Below are 23255 nucleotides of genomic sequence, written 5' to 3' on the forward strand. Positions count from 1 at the left end.
TTTTATTTTATTTCGTTTTAAAAAAAGATTATTTTCAATCATAAACATAATGAATCTGGTATTGCCGCCTTTCCAATATTGTATAATCCCAGAGGGGAAATTATTTAGCAACCTATATTTGCATGAAAAACATCAAAATTATGTCTTTACTAACCACTAATATATTGCAGCTGCCAAGACGTTTCCTAATCTTTTTGAAAATATGCATTAAATCTTTGCATTCTTAAAAGAAACAAAAATGTACATGGATTAAAAAATAGTCTCGGCAACCTTTTTTCATTTTCGACATATCATTGGCAGCCAGCTCAAAATTTTGTTGGCATGAAAAATCTAGTGCCAGTGGAGTCGACAATTCAAAAAATGTAATTGTGGTAGTAAAATATTGTGTATGTATTGGTTTTTTCGAACTGTCACTGGCATGTGTAAAGGTTGGGTAAAATTAAATACACAATACCCGACACTCGTGCCTTCAGTTATTTAAACAAGTTCAGTTTGTTGACATCAAGACCTGTAGAATTATGGCCTCAAGTGATTCAAATAAAATTTTTTCAAATTGTGATGTGATGATTAAAATTTTTAAATTATTAAAAAGCAGAGATCAAGTCAGACTGGCATCAGTAAATAACGCCCTAAGGAGAATATTTCTGGATTTCATATGTCCAATAAATTATGAGACGTTGAAAATCATGAAATTTCCTAGAAGAATTCAAGCCAAATATATTGTATCGAACAATAGCTGTATAGATCGAATTGTAGTTTATGGTGATGAAGCGCTTGTGAAATTCCTCAAGCGTTGGGGTGAAATTGTGTACGAACTGACTACGGAGAGACCCGTGCCAATGAATTATTTTCCAAATCTAATTAAGCTTACATGTGAATTTGTACGACTGACAGTGGAAGATATTGCCCAGCTTGTTGTTAATCTGCCAAATCTCAAAGATATAGACATAAGTGCTTATAAATGCAAGAAAACTGATGATTATATATCGGAGGAAATAGTGAAGGAGTTGCTCCGCTTTAGAAACTTGAAGAGACTAAAACTACAAATTTGTGAAGACAGCTGTAAAATAAAATTTAAAGATTTTCGTGAAATTGCTACCAAACAACAGCTGGATATTTTGGAATTAAACGTTGTCATATCACCTGAGGACAATGAAATGGAACCTTTACTACCACCGCCATCACTGAAGCAACTCGCAGTAATAGCTTTTACAGAAAATCCCGGAAAATTTCTAAGTCTTTTAAAAACGTTTGAACATCTCAAAACTTTAAAAGTTGAGTTTGTAGGTGAAATGGAGGTGCCCATTACCAATGAGTTCGGTGAACTTACACAAGTCAAACACTTGACTATATGCAAGACATCTTTTCCATATTCACAACAGAGTCTTATTTTACCACCAAACCTTACCACCCTACACCTAAGAGAATGTGATAATCTAACACTCGATATTTTGCAAGAAATCCTAGATGAAAATTCTCAACCACAACTCACTGAGTTTGTCTCCATGGACACTTCCTTCGACATCAGCGAATTTAAAGAGCTTAAAATTTCATCTAAAATAAAAACCCTGAATATTAAAAACTTTGATTTAGAACAGTTTCGATCACCATTTGTCACAAATTCCACACTGGAGCAGCTTACATTGTACAAAACATTCTATTGGCGTTATAAGGGATTATATTCCATACAACTGAGCTGTCTAACTTATTGTCAACAACTCCATACGCTCGATGTTTATGGCCAATATTTATCATTAGATACATTGCTTTATTTAACAAATTTAAAAAAGCTTTCAATTTATGTAAGTGTACCCGCACAATGGTCATATATCACACGAATTTTACAAGAGCTGCCTTCATTACGTGAACTTGAAGTCCGACAAAATTCAAATGTTCGTGGACCATATACCCCACTTCCACCAGCTGTTGTCACCAATGTTATTGATGTTAAGGTTAAAACGCCGGACTTCCATACCAGTTGGACCTATGATTTCTGGTTTGATATGTTTTCTCTGAATCCTCAATTGGAACTAGAAATGGATATCCGTATATATGGTCACAAATGTCTACGAGATTTTGTTCGATGTCGTAAATTTCCGAAGGATTTACATAAAATAATAATTAATGGATTTAATAATGGTAAGTGTTCGTAAATATCTATTGCGAAAGACTTGCTTCTGTCTCCCGACGCATATACTAAAAAATTAAAAATTCAAATTGAGTGTATAGGTATTAGGGTTATGACTTTTTGACATTCTTTCTCAAAAATGATTTCCTGTAGTGAGAATGAATGAGCCTTCTTGTTCATTTAAAAAAGTACCTGAGAAAATATTCAAGAGAGTACAATGTCTAAACGGTACAGTAAAGAAAGTAGGTAGCTTTCCAAGAAGTTAAAGTTTTTCTTCAGAAATTTACCAAATAACGTTGTTTTAAAAAGGAACATAAAAATATTTGCTTTCAGGAGTACGACCAAGCTAGGTAAATTTTGTGGCTATCTTAGTTTTTTATTGTTCAATTTCAATAATATACAATTTATAGATTTGCCTCAGAATACAGTAAAAACAAGTAAAAAAAAACATTGTTCCACAACATACCATACGGGACAAGGGAGACTTCTCTCATATCAATGGGTGCACCCCGATTCATATTAGCTCAATGATATGGGACCTACTGTTTATCGCGTGTCTTAAGACACCACTTGTGGAGAAGTTTTTCAAGGCTGAAATACTCAGAAAAATGTCGCCAACATTACTGAGGGGTATTTTGCCACCGTTGAAAAATGTTTGATGTTGCTTGGCCGGGGAATCGAACCCCCGACCTTCTGTGTGCAAGGCGGGCGTGCATACCATTGCACCACGGTGGCACCCAAAAAACAAGTAAGAAAGGCATTAAATTCGGCAGGGTCGTACTTTGGTGGAAGGTATCATCACGAGGCTATATGAAGGCCTGAACCTAAGCCCACAAATTTTTGGTGGAAAGTTGTTTACCCCCAAGGAAGACTTAATACCAAATTTAAGCCATTTTGGCGGGATATTGAGGCCACAACCTTCAAAATACCAGAAATCCGGAGGTACCGTTCTGTGGGGGCTATATGAAGGCGTGGATCTATATCGAGCAATTTCAGGTGGAATGTTTTATACCCCCAAGGAACCCCTAATACCAAATTTCAGCCATTTCGGAGTTATATTGAGGTCATAACCTTCAAAATATCAGAAATCCGGAGGTACCGTTCTATGGGGGCTATACGAAGACGTGGACCTATATCGAGAAATTTCAGGTGGAAAGTTTTATACACCCAACGAAGACTAATTACCAAATTTCAGTCATTTCGGTGGGATATTGAGGACACAACCTTCTAAATACCAGAAATCCGGAGGTACCGTTTTATGGGGGCTATATGAAGACGTGAACCTATACCGAAAAATTTCAGGTGGAAAGTTTAATACCTCCAAGGAAGACTTAATACCAAATTTCAGCCATTTCGCAGGGATAATTGTCCACAACCTTCAAAATACCAGAAATCCGGAAGTACCGTTCTGTGGGGGCTATAAAGGGTTTTGGGTTTTCCCGATTTTTGTCATTGCCGGGAAACGGGAATCAAAAAATCGCCATTCCCGGGAAATTTTAAAATACGATTATGTATATGCAATACAATATTTTCAAAGAGTTGCGGGCTCAAAAATGGACGACACGTTTTCGCTCTATCGATTAAAAACGAACAAATATGGCAAAATGCACCATGTTGCCCGGATTTTGCCCACACTGACCATTTCCATTATTCAAAGCTAATGAAATCGCTCCATGGAAAGTGATTTGGCTCAAACAATGAAGTTATTGATAAGAAATTCCAATTTTATGGACCTCGAAAATCGTATGTGTTATTCTTATGCTTAAGATTGCTTGAGACAAGTAAGAAAGTATCAGTCAGCTGTGCCGACTGAGATATACCTTCAGCCTCGGACCTAAAGAAAAGAAGCAAACACAATACTTCTGACGTTTCTAGGGGCTTTTTTGAGTTTTTGAGCCAATTTCTTAGGATGTATGGATTTGCCCCGAAAAAAATTTATAGTGTTTTAACTAGGGCCGCACACAAAACAAACTTTTAACTGCCAAACTTTTAAAGGAGAGAGTGTGGGAGATTTCTCCCACTGCCGGTTATCTTACGCACTAAAAGTTGCGCCGTCGTAACAGGGCAATCAAGTAGCATTCGAGATGAGCTGTTAAACTGCACTTTTCGTAAATTTTGTGTTGGAGGTACGCGAAGGGCTGGACCGATATAGTCCATATTCCAATCAGATAAAAGACTAGATGAAATAATACGGAACTTCCTGCCAATTTTCCATTTTAGTTGTTGTCGTCAAGGTTTCTTGGAGCTTTCATGACATTATCTCAGGAAGTATTGTCCATGTTTTGGTACGGCTCTTATAACTTTTTCCCTGAAAACATTTTTGTAGATCAAAGTTATTTCCAAATCTTTTCTAATTTATTGATTCTGTAAAATCTAATTGAATTCCGATTCTATGGTATAAAAGTGATGGGTATAGTTTATGCATTCATTCAATAATAGTTGTGATAAATGTAGAAAGATATTTCCCGATTTCCCGGGAAAATCCCGTAACCAAAAAACCTAGAATTCCCGGGAATTTCCGGTGCGGGTTTTTGCATATGGTTTTGCATATGGTAATTTTATGCAAATATGTCAAAATATGCACGATATGCAAAGTATGCAAAAATTTCTGGGCCTAATTCGTTTTATTTTGTGACTAGCAAAGTGCCCTCTACTTCGTATGCGGAAAGGATATAAAAAAACAAATAAACAATATAAAATATGAAAATGGCAAACACTGAAAATTTTATTGTACTAATACCAATTTTAATCAATATTTATTGTTATGTTAGTACTGTTCGTACCTCTTTAGTTCGATTTTCGAAAAGATCAGCGGTATCTCACCCTTACCTATTAACAGCGAGGCCAACTTTGCACACCAATACTCACCCTAAATGCAAAGAATACAGATTCCAGCACTGTCTCTACACCCAACCATTAAGTACTCTTCGTATCCATAAGTATGATTTTCCCAAACTACCTCAATCCTTCACTTCAACAGTAACCTTAATTCCAAAAAACAGGATTTCAGCGCAATCGGTGCACTCAAAGCCAAATTGTACCATTTGGTATATTTCGTGTCCATAAGTACGAATTTCAAAAACTACCTCCACGTCGCAATCCTACACTTCAACCGTAGTCATACCAAATTCCAGTATTCTAGCTCTATCCGCTCCCTCAAATACCCACTGTACCAAACTTAGTACCATTTGGTACTTTTCGTACCAATAAGTAAGTATTTCCAAAACTACATTAATCCTATACTCCAACAGTAATCTCAGTTCCAAATTTAAGGATTCCAAGTCTATTCGTTCACTCAAATCCATATTGAACAAATTTAATACCATTTAGTATTTTCGTAACCATAATTACGAATATCTAAAACTATCTCAATCCTACACTTCAACAATAATCTCAATTCCAAATTTCATGATTCCAGATTCCAAATCCCTATTGTACCGAATTTAGTACTTTTCGTTCCCATAAGTATGAATTTCCCAAACTACCACAATCATACACTCCAACAAAAATCTCAATTCCACATTTAAGGATTCCAGTTACTTCAACCGTAGTCATACCAAATTCCAGGATTCCAGCTCTAACCGCTCCCTCAAATACCCTCTGTACCAAATTTAGTACCATTTGGTACTTTTCGTATCAATAAGTACGAATTTCCAAAACTACTTAGTTCTACACTCCAACAGTAATGTCAGTTCCCAATTTCAGGATTCCAGCTCTACCCGTTCACCCAAATCCAATTTGTACTATATTTAGTATCATTTAGCACTGTTCTTATGTGTACGTACGAATTTCCAAAACTACCTTAATTCTATACTTCAACAGTAATCTCAATTACGAATTCAGGATCCTGGCTCTACCAGTTCACTCAAATCCCCATCGAACCAAATTTTGTACCATTCAGTACTTTGGTACATCTTTTTACTCTTCACCAGTGACCCTCAGTCCAAATTTGAGGAATCAAGCTCTATCCGTTCATCCAAATACAAATTGTACTAAATTTACTACCACTTAGTTCTGTTCGTACACATAAGTACGAATTTCCAAAACTTCCTTAATCCTACACTACACCAGTAATCTCAATTCCAAATATCGAGATTCCAACTCAAATTTAGTATGTACCATTTAGTACTTTTCGTACCCATAAGTACGAATTTTCAAAACTACTTCCATTCTACTCTCTAACATCAGCCTTATTTCAAATTTCAGGATTCCAGCTTTATCCGTTCGCCTAAATCATAATTGTATCAAATTTAGTACTTTTCGTACCCATAAGTACGAATTTTCAAAACTACTTCCATTCTACCATCCAACTGTATCCTTAATTCAAAATTTCAGGATTCCAGCTCCATCCGTTCGCTAAAATCATAATTGTACCAAATTTAGTATCATTTAGTACATTTCGTACCCATAAGTACGAATTTTCAAAACTACTTTTCTAACATCACATTCTACTTTCTAACATCAGCCTTAATTCAAATTTCAGGATTCCAGATCTATCCGTTCGTCTAAATCATAATTGTACTACATTCAGTATCATTAAGTACTTTTCGTACCCATAAATACGAATTTTCAAAACTATTTCCATTCTACTCTCTAACAGCAGCTTTAATTCAAATTTCAGGATTCCAGCTCTATCTATTCGCCCAAATCGTAATTGTACCAAATTTAGTACCATTTAGTACTTTTCGTACTCATATGTACGAATTTTCAAAACTACTTTCGTTCTACTCTCCAACAGTAGCCTATGTTAAAAATTTCAGGATTCCAGCTCTATCCGCTCAGCCAAAATCCAAATTGTACAAAATTTAGTACAACTTAGTACTTGTCGTACCCATAAGTACGAATTTTCAAAACTACTTCCATTTTACCCTCCAACTGCAGCCTTAATTCAAAATTTCAGGATTCCAACTCTATCCGTTCGCCCAAATCATAAGTGTACCAAATTTAGTACCATTTAGTACTTTTCGTATCCATAAGTACTAATTTTCAAAAATACATCCATTCTACTCTCCAACAGTAGCCTTAATTCAAAATTTCAGGATTTCAGCTCTATTCGTTCGCACTAATCATAATTGTACAAAATTTAGTACCATTTAGTACTTTCCGTACACATGTGTACACTTTTCTTAAACCACCCTCCTTATGTCAACCGTACCTTTTAACCTTGATTCTCACACCAAATTTCAACCCTTAACCTTTATCCGTTCACAAAATACGAATTGGCACCAAATTTAGTACACTTTCGTACTTTTCGTACACTTATAGTTCGAATTTCTAAAAACCCTTTGGTACATCTTTACTACACTCCATCAGTGACCTCCATTCCAAATTTCAAAGTTCTAGCTCTACCGGTTCGCCAAATACAAACGGTACCATATTTAGTACCTTTTAGTACTTTTCGTACCCTTCCAGTTCGAATTTCCAAAAACCCAGCATTATCTGACCCCTTCGGACCAAGAGTGATCCACACCCAAAATTTCAGGATTCTAGCTTCAGCCGTTTCGTCAGTCAGTCAATCACTTTACTCTTTTATTAATATAGATAAAACGAGATTCTGTCTTATAATATAGGTATTTGCATAGGATTCCGCTGTCTACTGATGATAAAAAATTTATATTGACAAAATTCTGAGTTGAGGTTTTCTGCCCATTGAGATTCCAAAATACTATGTTACCTCCATTTCAGAAGAAAGTGTAGCAAAATCCTTTAAAAGAGCTCACACGGGGTGTCATCGTTGTTCTTTCCTAAAAATTGACAACTTTTGTATTTTCTGACAACACACAATACCAAATGACAACAATCTCAGCGCGAAAATTTGACAAAAAAGCCTCTAAACCAGGGACGCGCTTCTTTGTTTCTTTGTATAGTGAGGGCGTCCACTGAGTTGTTTTTGCATTTGCTTCTCTCTCCACGTACAGTGTAGGTGTACATAAACAAACGATGACCATCATGTGGTTGTTGTTTTTTCACCCATGCATACACACATGCTTTAGTATTGATGGAAATATTATGGGCGACACTGCTCTAAACCAGTGCCGTTCTTTAGTATTGTTAAGGTTACGAACCCTGTAGGGACTGTGGCCGATTTAAAGCTCACATAAAGCTAGCTTTTTTTAAACATAAGTGGCATTTTATCGATAATTTTTCCTTATGCCAACTGACTAATTTTACAAGGCGATGAGCGCCTGAGTAGTCAGTATTGTCCAACGCCAGATAACTTTTCGACTGATAATAAACTAACTTTTTTTGCCTATTTTTAGTCAGTTTAAAACATAATGTGAAAAAAAAAACAATTTTTGTTTCTGTGTGTTTTTTATTTTTGACTTTTCATATTCTCTCTCCCTCTCTTTGTCTCTCTCTCTTTTTTATTAGAGAGAAGAAGAGGGAAATTCGTATATTTCCTTTGTGTTCCTTTTTAATTCTAGAATAATATGAGTAATATGTACGAATATGTTCAGTCCATCAACACTGTATTCTATAACTGGATGCTGCATTTATACGAAGAATATTAAGAAAAAGCAAGTGCGAATTATTTATACATTTGTGCCTTATTTTTTCGACAAACACAAATACTTTGCAAAAGGTATGTGTTTCTGTTTTCAGACTGCCATCGCCAGTCCTGACGTCTGCCACTCTTACGTGATCATCGTCACCCATATATGTCATTATGACGCGCCCCATTTTCCAGTCGTTCGCTGGTAAATTGTCGTCTTTAACGAGTCGTTTTTTTTTCTAAATCCCGTTCGGGATATTGCCATTTACCTATGTAAAATAATTATATGTGCAAACTAATATTGTGATATTTATCGTCGAAAACACAAATTGTGAAAAACAAGGCCTGGGTGTATTTGCTTATTCTGTCAGAATTGCCATAACTGAATATGCAACAGGTAGTACTGTTTATTTGATATTTTGGATCATTAACTAAAAACGCGAAAAATGAATGGGAGGCTAAGTTTTCTTTACAGAGTCAGCTTCTCTATATGTTCAAAAGTTTGTTTCATCACAATGTTGTAATAAATACAAATAATAAATATTCACGGTGCTCTTGAAACAATTTTAAATGGAAGGTGCTTACACCTCGGAAATTTTTGCGGATTCTGAAACTACAATGTTTACAGATGAGAAAAAAAAAACAAAAAATCGCAGGAGCGCTTTTTAAATAAATCGCGATTTAAGTTGACATTTTTAGGGGTGGGTTTCACGATTTTGCTTAAAAACCGCAAGTCTTATCAAAATGAGACTAAAGAAAATTTTGTAGGTATGAAAATTTTCTACAAGAATGACATTTATGGTATTCTCGTCGGTTTTACCGTTTTTGAGATATAGAAGTTCAAATTGGGACAATTCAAATTCAATTCTATTCTGTATAACCTCTTGCATCTTCTCGGTTATTTCACGCAGAATGCGCTTGGTTTCTTCAGCTTCGGCATCCTTCTCCACGGGCTCTTTCTTAGGCTGTTGTCGTGGTTGTTGCGCCATTGGTTTCGAGTTGACAGGATTTTTGCGCTTGTTGTCGGGTTGTCTTTTCGCTGGAATGTTACCTGGCTGCCTCTCAACTCTTTGTCTGGGGTCGATGCTGACACGCTGCTTGTTGTTGTTGGAGCTGCCCCGCTGCTGTTTATTGTTGTTGCTGCCCCGCTGCTGTTTATTATTGTTCCTGCCCCGTTGCTGCTGTGTGCTATTGTTTGGGCGATTAGACAACTGTTGGTTGTTGTTGTTACCCCGTTGATTGTTGCTGTTTGACCGGTTGTTGCTGCTCGATGGTCGGTTGTTGTTGGAAGGGCCACGATTGCCAGATAATTTCTTGCCTTGTGGGTATTGTGGCTTTGACTGTTTTTGACGATACTGGGCTGGTCTTTTTCCCTTGTTGTCTGGGTGCAGCATGGTGTGGTGCCTCTCCCTACAAACTCTGCAGTTCCCAGAGGCATTACAAAATTTGACAAAGTGGCCACGAGATAGACAGTTAATACAGTACTTGTGTACCTTAACAGCCATCTTCCTAAACATCAGACAAGACCTCAGATGATGGTATTTGAAACATACCAGGCATTGTTTACCAGGTCCGTTCATTTTCTGGAAATAAGTGTTGAGCAAAGCAAACACATGTTCGACCATACGATATATGGCCCATTAATATAAGTGAATTATTTTTCCAGAAAACACATAAAACGACACATCGGACTGACTACTGACTTCCGTTTACGGGAAGAACACACAGTTTCGAAATTGGCCTTGTTATTATGCCATCGCCAGTCCTGACGTCTGCCACTCTTACGTGATCATCGTCACCCATATATGTCATTATGATGCGCCCCATTTTCCAGTCGTTTGCTGGTAAATTGTCGTCTTTAACGAGTCGTTTTTTTTTCTAAATCCCGTTCGGGATATTGCCATTTACTATATCTTTTGTGCATCTCGTGTAAATATTCCGTCTTCCACCTTCTGCTGAATTCGTGGTGCAAGACCTTGAGTTTCTCCCAACGATTTATGTCTGATGTGTTGTCCAAGGGAATTTCCGGTGCGAATATTAACGAACCACATCTAAGAAAATGGGCAGGAGTCAAAGCTTCTAACTCCTCGGGATCTTCGGACAATGGAGACAAAGGGCGAGAATTTAATACGCTTTCTATTCTTACTAAAATTGTACTGAATTCCTCGAAATTGTACTTTTGCTGTCCACTTTTTTTTTGAAATGAGTTTTAAAACTCTTTACCCCCGCCTCCCATAGGCCGCCCATATGTGGAGCACCTGGGGGAATGAATTTCCATTGAAATCCTCTCAGTACATATTTATTCGAAATCGCCTTTGCTGACATTTTGAGAAAAATGTCGAATTCGTTTAATAATTCTCTACTCGCACCGACAAAATTGGTGCCGTTATCAGACATGATACATTTTGGTAAACCTCTTCTCCCTATGAATCTAGCAAAAGTTGCTAAAAATGCATCAGACGTTAAACTGGTGCACGATTCTAAATGGATCGCCTTTGTTGCAAAACATACAAAGACACATGCATATGCCTTTTGATATGGAGAATTCTTGAGGTTCCCCGACTTTACTTGAAAAGGACCCGCGAAGTCCACACCCGTGTACGTGAAAGGCAACGTTAGCGTTGAGCGTTCTGGTGGCAATGCTGCCATAATTTGAGACTTTACGTTTTGTTTGTGCCTTACGCACACTAAACAATTATGCAAAAATTTCTTTACAGTTCTTCTCAGTCGAGGTATATAGAACTGATTTCGGATTGTCCCCATCATTAGCTGGATATCAGCGTGTAATAAAGTGTCGTGAATAAATTTGAGGAAGAGTTCACAGAAGTGCGAATCCGTTGGTATTATTATGGGGCATCGTTCGTCATGTGTCATATTAGACTTGGCTAAACGACCGTTTACTCTCAGAAGACCCTCGTGATCTATGATAGGGTTCAAAGTACGTAAAGTGCTTTGATGAGAAACTGTTTTCCCACTTTCTAAATCTATGTATTCTTGTTTATAGTGGAAACGTTGCGTCAATCTAATTACAACCCTTTTTGTCTGTTCTATCTCTTTGTCTGACAATTCTTTAGTGTCTGGTGGCTTTGATAACTTTCTTGCACTATGTATAAAACGATACATGTATGCAATTATATTTGTCGTTCGCTTATATGAGGAATATCTCTCGAAAAACTCTGTATCTTCCTTCTTTCGTTTCTTCAAATCAGTACAGTGAACTATTACTGTCTCCTTTGCTTCTGGCGGATTAATAAGCTCAACGTTTGATCGTGGCCATGCAGATTGTTGGCTTAGAAGCCACTTAGGACCATTCCACCATAAGGAGTTCTGGGATAAACCAGAAGAATTACACCCCCGTGTACCTAAGTCTGCCGGATTGCATTCGGAAGAGACATGTCTCCATGTTGCATCTGGCACATTTTTTATTATGTTCGCGGTTCTGTTTGCGACATATGTCTTCCATGAGGAAGGATGCTTTTTCAACCAAGCCAAAACAATGGTTGAATCTGACCAAAGACAAATAGATTCGGGGGTTAAATTTAGAGTACTAATTAAATGCTTGACCAGCGAAGATAAGAGTTCCGCGCCACATAATTCTAATCGGGGTAGGCTTAACTTTTTTAATGGAGCTACTTTGCTCTTGGCAACAAATAGATTTACTGCTGCACTGATTTCCGTTTCTGTTCTAATGTACACTGTCGCACAATATGCATTCTCAGAAGCATCGCAAAATCCATGGATTTGAATATTGCTATCTGGACTAAAATGTACCCATCGTGGTATTCTAATGGACTCTATCCCATCGAATTGTTCTATGAACGTTTTCCATTTGGAACTAATGGATTCGGAAACCTTTTCATCCCAATCAACCCCGTCAAGCCATAAATCTTGCATTAAGATCTTAGCTTGTATTATAGGGGATAACCAACCCGCTGGATCAAACAATTTAGAAATATTTGACAGCAGTTTTCGTTTTGTTATTTCTCCCACCACCGAAAGTGGCGTCGTTTTGTATGAGAAATTATCCGTTAATGCATTCCATCGAATGCCTAGTGTTTTTGTACAACTGCTATCCTCTATTCGTAGTAGCTCTTCATTTAATAAATCTTGAGGATGTATATCAGCCAGAAGATCTGGGTGATTTGCAGTGATTTTCTTTACTGGAAATCCGTATGATTCCAACGTTATCAACAATTCCTTTTGTGCCTGCAGGGCTGAATCAATTGTATGACCGCCTGCTAATATGTCATCGACATATATTTCTTTTCTGAGTATATTTGCTGCTAGCGGCCGCTCAATTTGCCATTCGGTGGCCACCTGCAATAACGTTCTTATTGCCAGATATGGCGCACAGTTTATACCAAATATAACAGTACTTAACTCATAATCTTCAATAGGACCGTTTTCATGTCTTCGGAATAAAATTCTCTGATACGGAACATCAGATTCGTGTATTTTTATCTGTCGGTACATTTTCTCAATGTCACCGTTGAAAACGTATTTATAAAGGCGCCAATTTAAAATTACTGATGTTAGTTCATTTTGTAAAATTGGGCCAGGATACAAGACATCGTTCAATGAAAACGAACTTTTTGTTTTGCATGAGCCATTAAACACTACTCTAACCTTTGTGCTGGTGCTTTCAGGTCGAAATACAGCATGATGTGGTAGGTAGTAGGAATAGTATTTCGAGTCTGTTTTGACTTCTTTCGAATTACAACGTTTCATATGTCCCAATTCGATATATTCTTTTAGAACTTCTCTGTAGGTTTTAGCCAGGTTTCTATCTTTATTCAATCTATTTTCCATGTTCTCATATTGCCGTAAAGCTATGAACCGAGACGATTCTAAAAACATGGATTTAGGAAATTCTTTTCTAAATGGCAGTTTGACTAGATATCTTCCGTCCGAACGACGGTGCGTTGTTTCCTTGTATAACTGCTCACAATACTCTTCGGATTCTGTAGGGATAGGAGCCCGTTCGACTTCCTCTTGTTCCCAGAATCTCCTAAGTAATGTACTAATATCTTCTTCTTCTGAGTTGGACGAAACCTCGACTGTAGCCAATGTAATATTGTTGTAGTTTATCGGACCATATATGTACCATCCGTAGATGGAATTTTGTGCAATCATATTGCCTAAAATGTTCTTTCGTATACCATTAAGTAATATGGATGGAAGTATATCACTTCCCACCAACATATCTATTTGTGCTGACACCGCAAACCCGGGATCAGCAAGTTTTAAATCATTAACTTCGCTTAGATCTGTGTTTGGAAGGGATCTAGTTGGAAGTAAGCTCGTAAGATTTCTAACTACTATAACTTCTGCTTCCAGCTCAAACGCTTTCTTATCAGAACATAGTGTTATGACGCAAGATTTGTTTGCATTGGTAACTATTGTACCACTCAGACCACTTATTTGGAAGTCTGCGGCCTTTGTTTTGATCCCCAGACGCTTTACTATTCTACTAGTTAAAAATTTTCTTTTTGAAGCTGAATCTAACAGCGCTCGTACCGTGAAGTTTTGCCCAGAATATCTAATTTGCACTAAGGCTGTTGGTAGCATAACATCATCATTATTAATTGTGGCCATTGTTTGAACATTTGAAGTAGAAACTGCCCTCGAAGATGTTGGGAATTCAGTCTGTGACTCACTGGTAGTCAAATGTGTTTCTGTTTGTCGATTTGTTTGTGCTCTAGAATAATTGTTTGAACCACTCGCTACGTTGTTAGCGGTCGATTGTGACATATTATTAAAAGGCAGCTTTGTATGATGTTTCTTCTTGCAATGCATACACCTGTGCATACTGACACACTCTTGACTAATATGTCCACTCGTTAAACAATTGTTACAAATTCGTTTTTATACCCTCAGCCTTTAGGCTAAAGAGGGTATTTACACTTTGATACGACCAAAAATGTGCCTCATCGAAATAATGGTTTTAGACCCCAAGTATGTTTGTACGATATCCGTTTCAGACAATTTTGAGTCGATCTAGCAATGTCCGTCCGTCTGTCTGTCTGTCTGTCTGTCTGGCAGGCTGGTGCGCACGATAACTCTCGAACGGATTAATCGATTCGGTTCAAATTTTGGGTATCGAAATATTTTGTCCAGATTCGATTTAAGTTCGAAGATGGGCCATATAGGTCCACTCCTTCAGGTACCTCCCCCACAGATGTTCAAAAATTGTCACAAAACTATTGCGCACGATAACTCTCGAAGGGAATAACCGATTTGGTCCATACTTTGCACATCGTGTAATTTCTACCAAACTTAGATGAGGTTCCAATATGGACTCAATCGGTCTACTCCTTCGGGTACCTCCCACACAAAATTTCGGAAAAGTTCAGTTTAGGACCTGGTCTCGAATCGCTTTGATTTTTGTTTACGCAAGTTGTGTTCGCTGTCCTCTATACGACGCTGTAAGTTTCATTAGGGGCAAGTCCATACTTCCTGAGAAAATAGCCTGAAAGTCACAAAAAACCCTATGACACCGTGTGTAGTGGTTGGAGCGCAAGATAACTCTCGAAAGGGTCTGCCGATTCGGTCCAAAATTTGGCTTTCGTAATATTTTGTCCAAACTTAGTTCAAGTTCAAAGATGGACTATATCGGTCCACGCCTTCCGGTACCTCACCCACAAAAGTTCGAAAATGTTCGGAAAAATTGTGCGTACGATAACTCTTGAAGGGAACAACCGATTTGGTCCATACTTTGCACAGTATAAAATTTCTACCAGACTCATATAAGGTTCCAATATGGACTCAATCGGTAAACTCCTTCGAGTACCTCCCACACAAAATTTCGGAAAAGTTCATTTTAGGACCTGCTCTCGAATCGCCTTGGTTTTTGTTGTAACATCTTGTATTCACTGTCCCCTATACGAAGGTACAAGTTTCTTCAGGGGCAAGTCCATACTTCCTGAGAAAATAGCCTGAAAGGTACAAAAAAGCCCTATGACACCGTGTGTAGTGGTTGGAGCGCAAGATAACTCTCGACCGAATCTACCGATTCAGTCCAAAATGTGACCTTCGTAATATATTGTGCAAACTTAGTTTAAGTTTGAAAATAAGCCCTACCGGTCCACTCCTTCAGGTACCTCCCCCACAAAAGTTCAAAAATGTTCGGAAAATTTTTTCGCACCATAACTCATGAAGGGAGTGACCGATCGAGCGACGGATAATATCTACCAGATATAGATCAGGTTCGAATATGGACTATATTTGTCGAATCCATCCCGTACCTCCCACACAAAATTTTTGATAATTTCACTTTAAGACCTGCTATTGAATCACTTTGATTTTTGTTGAAGCAACTTACATTCGCTGCCTTAATTACGATGGTAAAAGTTGTTTAAGGGGCAAGTCCATACTTCTTAAGAAAACGGCCCAAAGGTGTAAAAACCCCCTATGGCACCCCCATGGTCTATGTCGGTCCATTCCTTTAAGTACCTTTTCCGCAAAATTTTTGAACTTTAATCCTAATCAACACTTTTGTCGGTTCATACGACCAAAATTTTGAAACCCCCTAAATACATAAGATTTTTGTGAAAAAAGGTGTTTCAATTTGCACTGGCTGAGGGTATATCTCTGTCGGCAAAGCCGACTGATACTTTTTTACTTGTTCTTTTACCAATTCAACTCTTTGACCCACAGACATGTTGTTAAACCTTGAACAGTTTCTTAACATATGGTTTTTTCTACATAACGCACATCGATTTAAATTCATTACGTTTGAACTGTTCGTGTGAGCTCCATACTCGAAATGTGAATGTTGTGGAGCTGAATGCAATTTAACGCGATCAATTCTTTCTAATACTTGATGCCTATTTATGAGAAAATCTTCCATCTGAGACCATTTTGGCAACTCGGAGTGGGATTCAAGTGATTGTTCCCATTGCGTTACTGTCTCTATCGGAAGCTTAGAGGAACATAAATAAATTAAAATTGGATCCCACTGGCTCACACTAATTTCGTGAGCGTTCAATATGGCTAAGCAATCGCTAATTGTTGTTTGGATCCGTTTTATGTCCTCACTATTATCGGACTTTGCTGGCGGAATTTCGAAAAGAAGTTTGAGTTGGTTATCGACTAAAACTCGTTTATTCTCATAGCGTTTCTTTAATGCATCCCATGCCAAAGTAAAGTTTAAATCTGACAATGGGAATCTGTCTACTATCCTGCCAGCTTCACCTTTAGTTTTATTTTTTAGGTGATATAGATTTTGAGCCGCTGTTAATTTAACGTGAGTACCATATATAGCCATAAACATGTCCCTAAATGTGGGCCATTCTTCGTAGCTTCCGTAGAAGTCTTTAGTGTCGCAAAGTGGCACTTTAATGCACACCTCAGACAAATCAAAAGTTGTATTTGGGGGATACATGACTGAGCTATGGAATAATGATGGATTTGTAGTGTCTTCCCTCATTGATGTATTAGAAACATTTCTCTTCTTTTTCAACATTTCCATTAAACTAGCCTTGGTTGATTGATATTTGTCCCGAGCGGACGCTAAATCTTCTTTGGCTTTCTTTCTATGTTCATCGTCAATTGCCTTGTTGTCGGACAGATAGACGCCCTCAAAAGCGGTTCGAACGTTATGCCAATCCTCGTCGATTGACTCTAATTTTGTTTCTATTAGTGATTCTGAAAATTCACTTTCTGGGCTGTTTAATATGTTTATACACGTTTCTATCAAATTGTCTAGTTCGTATTCGAACCTTGCGCAAATCGTTGATTCCATTTTTACTATTTTTTTTTATTATTATTATTATATTATCGATTTAGTTATTATTTTATTTTTTTATTTTATTGAATTATTTGAAATTTATTTTATATATGTTTTTATATTTTATTAGCACTTTTTGCCTTTTTATAACTTTGAAAGTTCTTTTAATAAAAGAAAATCAAGTTATTCCAATAATTTATATTTTGGCTTTAATAGCTTTTTATAATATACTCCTTGGAAGTTTATTTTTTAAACTTTGGGAGTAAAGTCCACTATGAATTTATTTTTATTATTATTTATTTTATTTTATATTTTACTGATAGTTTATTTATTATTATTTTTATTATTATTTTATATCTGTATTATTATTATTATTTTTTAATAGTAAAAATGAAATGCAATGATATGAAATGCAATTAGAATGTATTTACTTGCGTTACGTACGTTACGTTATGTTACGTTTTGTTACGCTCACTGTACACCGGCCTCTACGTTTTTCTTTAACTGAACTATAGTTTAAAGGCACTCAAGGGTACTCAGTAATTGGTACTCGCAAAAAATATTTCACTAATATAAACAAACACACAATATGTCTGTCCGTGAAATTTATTAAAGAAATATATTAAACTGTGGAATTGAATATTTTATTATAAAAGTGACCACAAATGTATTAATAAATTAATAAATAAATTTTGTTTTAATTTTGGCTGCAAAACAATTTTGATTTTTAATTAATTCTCTTTCGATTTGATTTTTATTTGTGTTAGTGTTGAGCTTTGCTGTATTTTCGAGTGTAGAAGAAGAAGACAGCTATGAATTTCAACACAAATAGCAAAGAGAATTTCTTTGAAAATTAAATCAAAGAAATGACCCAGCAAAATAAATTGGAAGTAGTGCAATGTGGACTAGTTCTTTCACGGCATGTTTTGATGCAGTTCAAACGGAGTCGTGAAAAAGGCACTCCAGTCCTCACATTTTAACCGCATTTGGATGCAATCCAAAGAATCACACCCAATTGTCACATTTTAACAACATCCGGATGCAGTTCAACGGAGTCGTGAAAAAGGCACTCCAATTCCTCACAATTTAACAGCATCCGGATGCAGTCCAAACGGAGTCGTGAAAAAGGCACTCCGTTCGCTACATTTTATTAGCAGTTGTTAGAGATCCCTACACGTTCAGAAATCAGTGTATACATCTCTACAGTGAGCGGCATACATTTTATAAAAAGAAATAAGCGTGTTAAAATTTCCAAAAATTTGCTAATACAAACTACAAAATATTTAATTTGTGAACATTTTTCCGGTAACTCACGAGTAGAAAATTTCCCAATGGAGTGCTGTTGGAGACAATATCAAACCCAAATAGCAGATGAAGCATAAACAATTCAGCTTGAATTAAATAGAGAGTGGAGGAAACACGCATGTTTGCGATTGAATTCAATGGAGAATTTTCATAATTTGTGTTAATGTAATAAAGTTCTTAATATTTTTGTTCTCCACAAATAATAAATGCATTTTATTTGTTCTGGGATATTTTGTAATGGCTTGCACAAAAACACGTGCTTTGGACTGCATCCTATTCTACCCCAAAGGGTTAGTTAAAATGCAATGCCAAAGGGTCAGTTAAAATGCAGTGCCAAAGGGTCAGTTAAAATGCAGTGCCAGAGGGTCAGTTAAAATGCAGTGCCAACGGGTCAGTTAAAATGCAGTGCAATGGAGTGCCTCTTTCAGTAGTCACGCTCTTGTAAAAATCATGAGTGAAAATGCATAATTTGATGCACTTCCAGATCACTTGTACATATCATTTAACTGCCACTTTGGAGGCAAACTTTTTGCTGGGGAGTTAAAAAATGGCAAATCTAGGCCGCTAATTTGTTTTAAGGCTCGAAGGACCATGTACAGATTTCCTCCAAAGGACGAAGGATCTGCAATTTTGACTTTAAATTACTGGCGTAATTTAAGGTCTAGAGAATTGTTGTTGGCGGTAAATGCAACAACTCAAAAACAACACAGCAAATACAAAGGACGAACACCAGACGTATACGTTTTTATACTCACTCTGATGTTGTTTTTAAGGCACAATAAAAAACACTATTTAAAATGCAAACTACTGTCAAGGCGACAGGATATTTTATTGATATGGGGTTTTTGGGGGTTTATAAAAAATTGATCCAGACGATCTGACACTGCACGACACTGGTTCGTAAGTAAGTTTTTTAGAGATGGCAAGACGAATCATTTTTATTATGGCGGCTCACTTATCGATATCGATAAGCTGGCCATCGACGGTTTCAATAACCATAAAGGTCGGCACACCGGTAGAGCTTGAGGCCGCCCCTGGAAGACTCTTAGGTCGAGCCTCGACATATAAAACAATGTCATGAAGGGTGTGCCTAAACTAACTTTTGATGAAAACCGCTTACACAGGGAAAGTTTTTGCGAATTCTGAAACAGCAGTTTTCATAGATGAGAAAAATCCAAGAACAAGAAAAAATCGCTGTTGGGATTTTTAAATAAATCGCGGTCAAAATTCACATTTTTAGGTGTTTGTTAGGTATTCACATATTTACTTGGAAATCGCAAGTCCAATCTAAATGGAGCTAAAGAAAATGTTGTAGCTGTGAAAATTCTCTAGAGGATTGACATTTATCATTTGTTCCCAGCCTGTACCATTTTTGAGATAAAGAAGCTCAGTTTACATTTTTAGGTTTTTTTGTTAGGGTTTCGCGATTTTGCTTGAATACGGTAAGTCTTATCGATATGGGACCTGAGAAAATCTTAAAGCTGTGAAAATTCTCTACAAGACTGGCTTAAGTAACTTATCCTAAGTTGTAACATTTTTTTAGATATATAAGTTTAAGTTGGGAATTTGCAGTCATGACATTGTTTTATAAGGGGGCTATACAGAATTGAATTGAATTTGAATTGTCCCAATTTGAACTTCTATATCTCGAAAACGGTAAAACCGACGAGAGTACCATAAATGTCAATCTTGTAGAGAATTTTCATAGCTACAACATTTTCTTTAGTCCCATTTTGATAGGACTTGCGGTTTTTAAGCAAAATCATGAAAACCTAAACAACCCCTAAAAATGTCAAATTAAATCGCGATTTATTTAAAAAGCGCTCCGGCGATTTTTTTTGTTTTTTGATTTTTCTCATCTATAAGAATTGTAGTTTCAGAATCCGCAAAAACTTTCGAGGTGTAAGCACCTTCCATTTAAAATTGTTTCAAGAGCACCGTGTATTGTAATACAAAGTTTTATTTCTACTGAATTATAATATGTATAAAATATTTTGTCATATTTTTGAAAACCATACACATACATACACAATTTGTGTATACTGATTTAAAAGAATAAGCAAACCAATAGAAAAAAATTGTAATCAGCTTTTTGCTATGCCCTACCTTGTAATGATTCTACCATGGCTTTATCCTTACGATTTTTTGGAAAGTAAGTGCATTTTTTCTATCTTTTGAAAGTCTTTTAGGGCTCGGTGATCAATTTCAAGAAAATTAACAGCGGTTTAGCCGGAAATTTTTGAGGAGATTCCTCTACCTTCCCTCTCAGTCCTTGGTTTGGCTGCCTTATGTGTTTCACGAAATCGATTATTTTTATATTTTCGTGGCTTTTGCACATTATTTCAACCATATTCGACTAAATATTCAAAAATAAGCAAAAATTCCCTTAATTTCTGTCGTTTTTATAATGAAATATAAACAGTTTTCTCTTCTCTAGGATAGCGTTTTTCCTTAGCCCTGAATTTTAATAATTTGTTATAAATATAATAGTTTTGCGCACAGGAACAAAGATTCTGTTCGCAATTATTGAAATTTATACTAATATTGCAGAAAAAGTTCGATATTGACCGGTTGTTTGCCAAAATATTTAACAAAACTTACAAAAACCTAATATTTTTGACGCACAGAAAACAGGGTTAACAACGTGTTCTTTGTTATTCACTCACTGTACAATGTACAGTGTACATACGTGGTTATTTTTTGCGAATAAGTTCTTCATTTTCTAAGAATACGAAATTCCAATCGGATGGTGCCCTTATGTGGCGCTATGCCAAACGTGGACCTAAACTGTCTATTTTTTGCAATTGATGTTTTGTGTCTGTTATAATATTTTGTAATACGAAATTTGAGTTATTCCGGATGAATAATGAAATAAAATAAAATATTCAAAATACAGAAAATCGGGGGTTCTAGGTTCTATGGGCGCTGTATCCAACTCCAACAAAGACTAAATACCAAATTTCAGTCATTTCGGTTGAATAATGTGGCTAAAACTAACAAATTACCTAAAATCGGTCGTACCGTTCTCACTACTTTTTATATTTTTTATACTAGTACATGACGTTAACAACTTTTTCACAGTCAAGATCCTAAAAAAATCGCCATACAAACCACCCATGTTGTCAGCTATATTACCTTTAGGAATTGTTTCCCTTTAAGCGACATCTGTCAGTGCTTAACTGCGCTTTCTCTCCAAATACAGATTCTTCGACTATTGTTCGTTGAACGTTGAAGGGGTCGTCCGTCAAAAGGACGAGCTTACTTACTAAGTTAGTTATTTATCGACTTATGTAAATGTTTTAAATTATGTCGTTAACTAGGCATATGTCTCACTTTTTTTATATAAATAACTAATGAATACAATAATGGTTTCCATTTTTATTTTATTTTCAGATGTCGAACGAGTAAAACGCGATTCTAAATCAGTATATCATGAGATTTTCTACTTCACAGATGAGAATGAATATGAAATAATCGATCCGGATGACTGCAATATAATAATGTCTAGAAATATAAAATAAATTTACATAAACGAAAGACACTTGTTTTATTTTATTCAACACAAAAAATCACTTAACTGGATGGCACTGTGTTTTCAATGATTTTTAAGGGTCTTATCAAACTGTTTGTGTATGCGGATGACATACATACATAGTCTTAAAAATTTACATATGCCCAATAAATCTCGGGTTTTAGGATAAGTAATGACATTTATGAAATTCCAAGTACACATTTTTATTTTTTCTCACTAATAAACAATATTTAATACAACAAAAGTATATTCCATAACACTATGCAACACTGAAAATGCAAACAACTTCTAGTATGCATTTTTTGAAAGTACATATTTAGACTACAAAAACCCTAGTAGAGTTTTGTCCTGTCAGATCCAGTTCGGATTTTATGGCCTCATCTAAACCGGGCTAAATCTACACTTTTTTTGCATTTATCAGGCCTTTATCTCAGAAACGAATAGGAATTTGGCCTTGCTGTCCTTAGCAATATTGTAGCCCTAAACTAGTAGAACTTATATTTTGAAAAGGCTACATAAGAAAAACTCCATCTAGGGCATCAAAATCTATAAAGTATAGAAAATTTTACATAATTGCTGAAATTCTGGTCAGTATTTTGCGGTATTTTGCATCATATCTTTTGAAACACGTATTTCAAACACAGTTCACAGCAACAGATTATTGAATCATTTCGGATTTCACTACATTATTGACATTTTTATTAAATCGTCGTTGAAAAATGTACTGAAAACAGCGGCATAGAGGCATTATACGAAAATGACATGTTCTGAAGAGTTGTGTATTACATTCCAGGGAATATTTTCCAAAAGAAAATATTCAGAAAAAATTAACAGTTTTCGAGATACGATGCGAAATGTATACAAATTGTGGATTTTTTGCATATATTTTGAAATTTGAGGCAATAAATGTAGTTTTTTGAGTCCGTTATTTCTCCAAATATTTTATTCTTGTCCTTATCTACAAATTTGCGTCAGAGGTCAGAAGAAGATTCGCATTGGTTTCAGAGATATAGCCCCGAATTTCTTTAAAAACTCAATTTTAACCATGTTTAGATGGGCCATAAAATCC

At 36.2% G+C, this 23255-nt stretch overlaps 1 protein-coding gene across 1 annotated transcript; it reads left to right on the forward strand.

Moving 5' to 3' along the window:
- Positions 1-495: 495 nt before the first annotated feature.
- Positions 496-22181, forward strand: LOC141402041 (uncharacterized). The gene is made up of 2 exons (XM_073982666.1): positions 496-2139; positions 22048-22181. Exons 1-2 carry the CDS (start codon positions 519-521, stop codon positions 22173-22175), a joined length of 1749 nt encoding a protein of 582 aa, XP_073838767.1. The 5' UTR covers positions 496-518; the 3' UTR covers positions 22176-22181.
- Positions 22182-23255: the final 1074 nt, after the last annotated feature.

Source organism: Musca autumnalis, unplaced genomic scaffold (genome assembly GCF_047663935.1).
Source record: "Musca autumnalis isolate F117 unplaced genomic scaffold, ASM4766393v1 scaffold_4, whole genome shotgun sequence".
Classification (NCBI taxonomy): Eukaryota; Metazoa; Arthropoda; class Insecta; order Diptera; family Muscidae; genus Musca; species Musca autumnalis.

Bases quoted from the DNA above. Each gene is read 5' to 3' on its own strand.
- LOC141402041 (XM_073982666.1), top strand. From the start codon at position 519: ATGGCCTCAAGTGATTCAAATAAAATTTTTTCAAATTGTGATGTGATG. The intron at 2,140-22,047 runs GTAAGTGTTCGT...TTTTATTTTCAG, and splicing joins AATTAATGGATTTAATAATG to ATGTCGAACGAGTAAAACGC.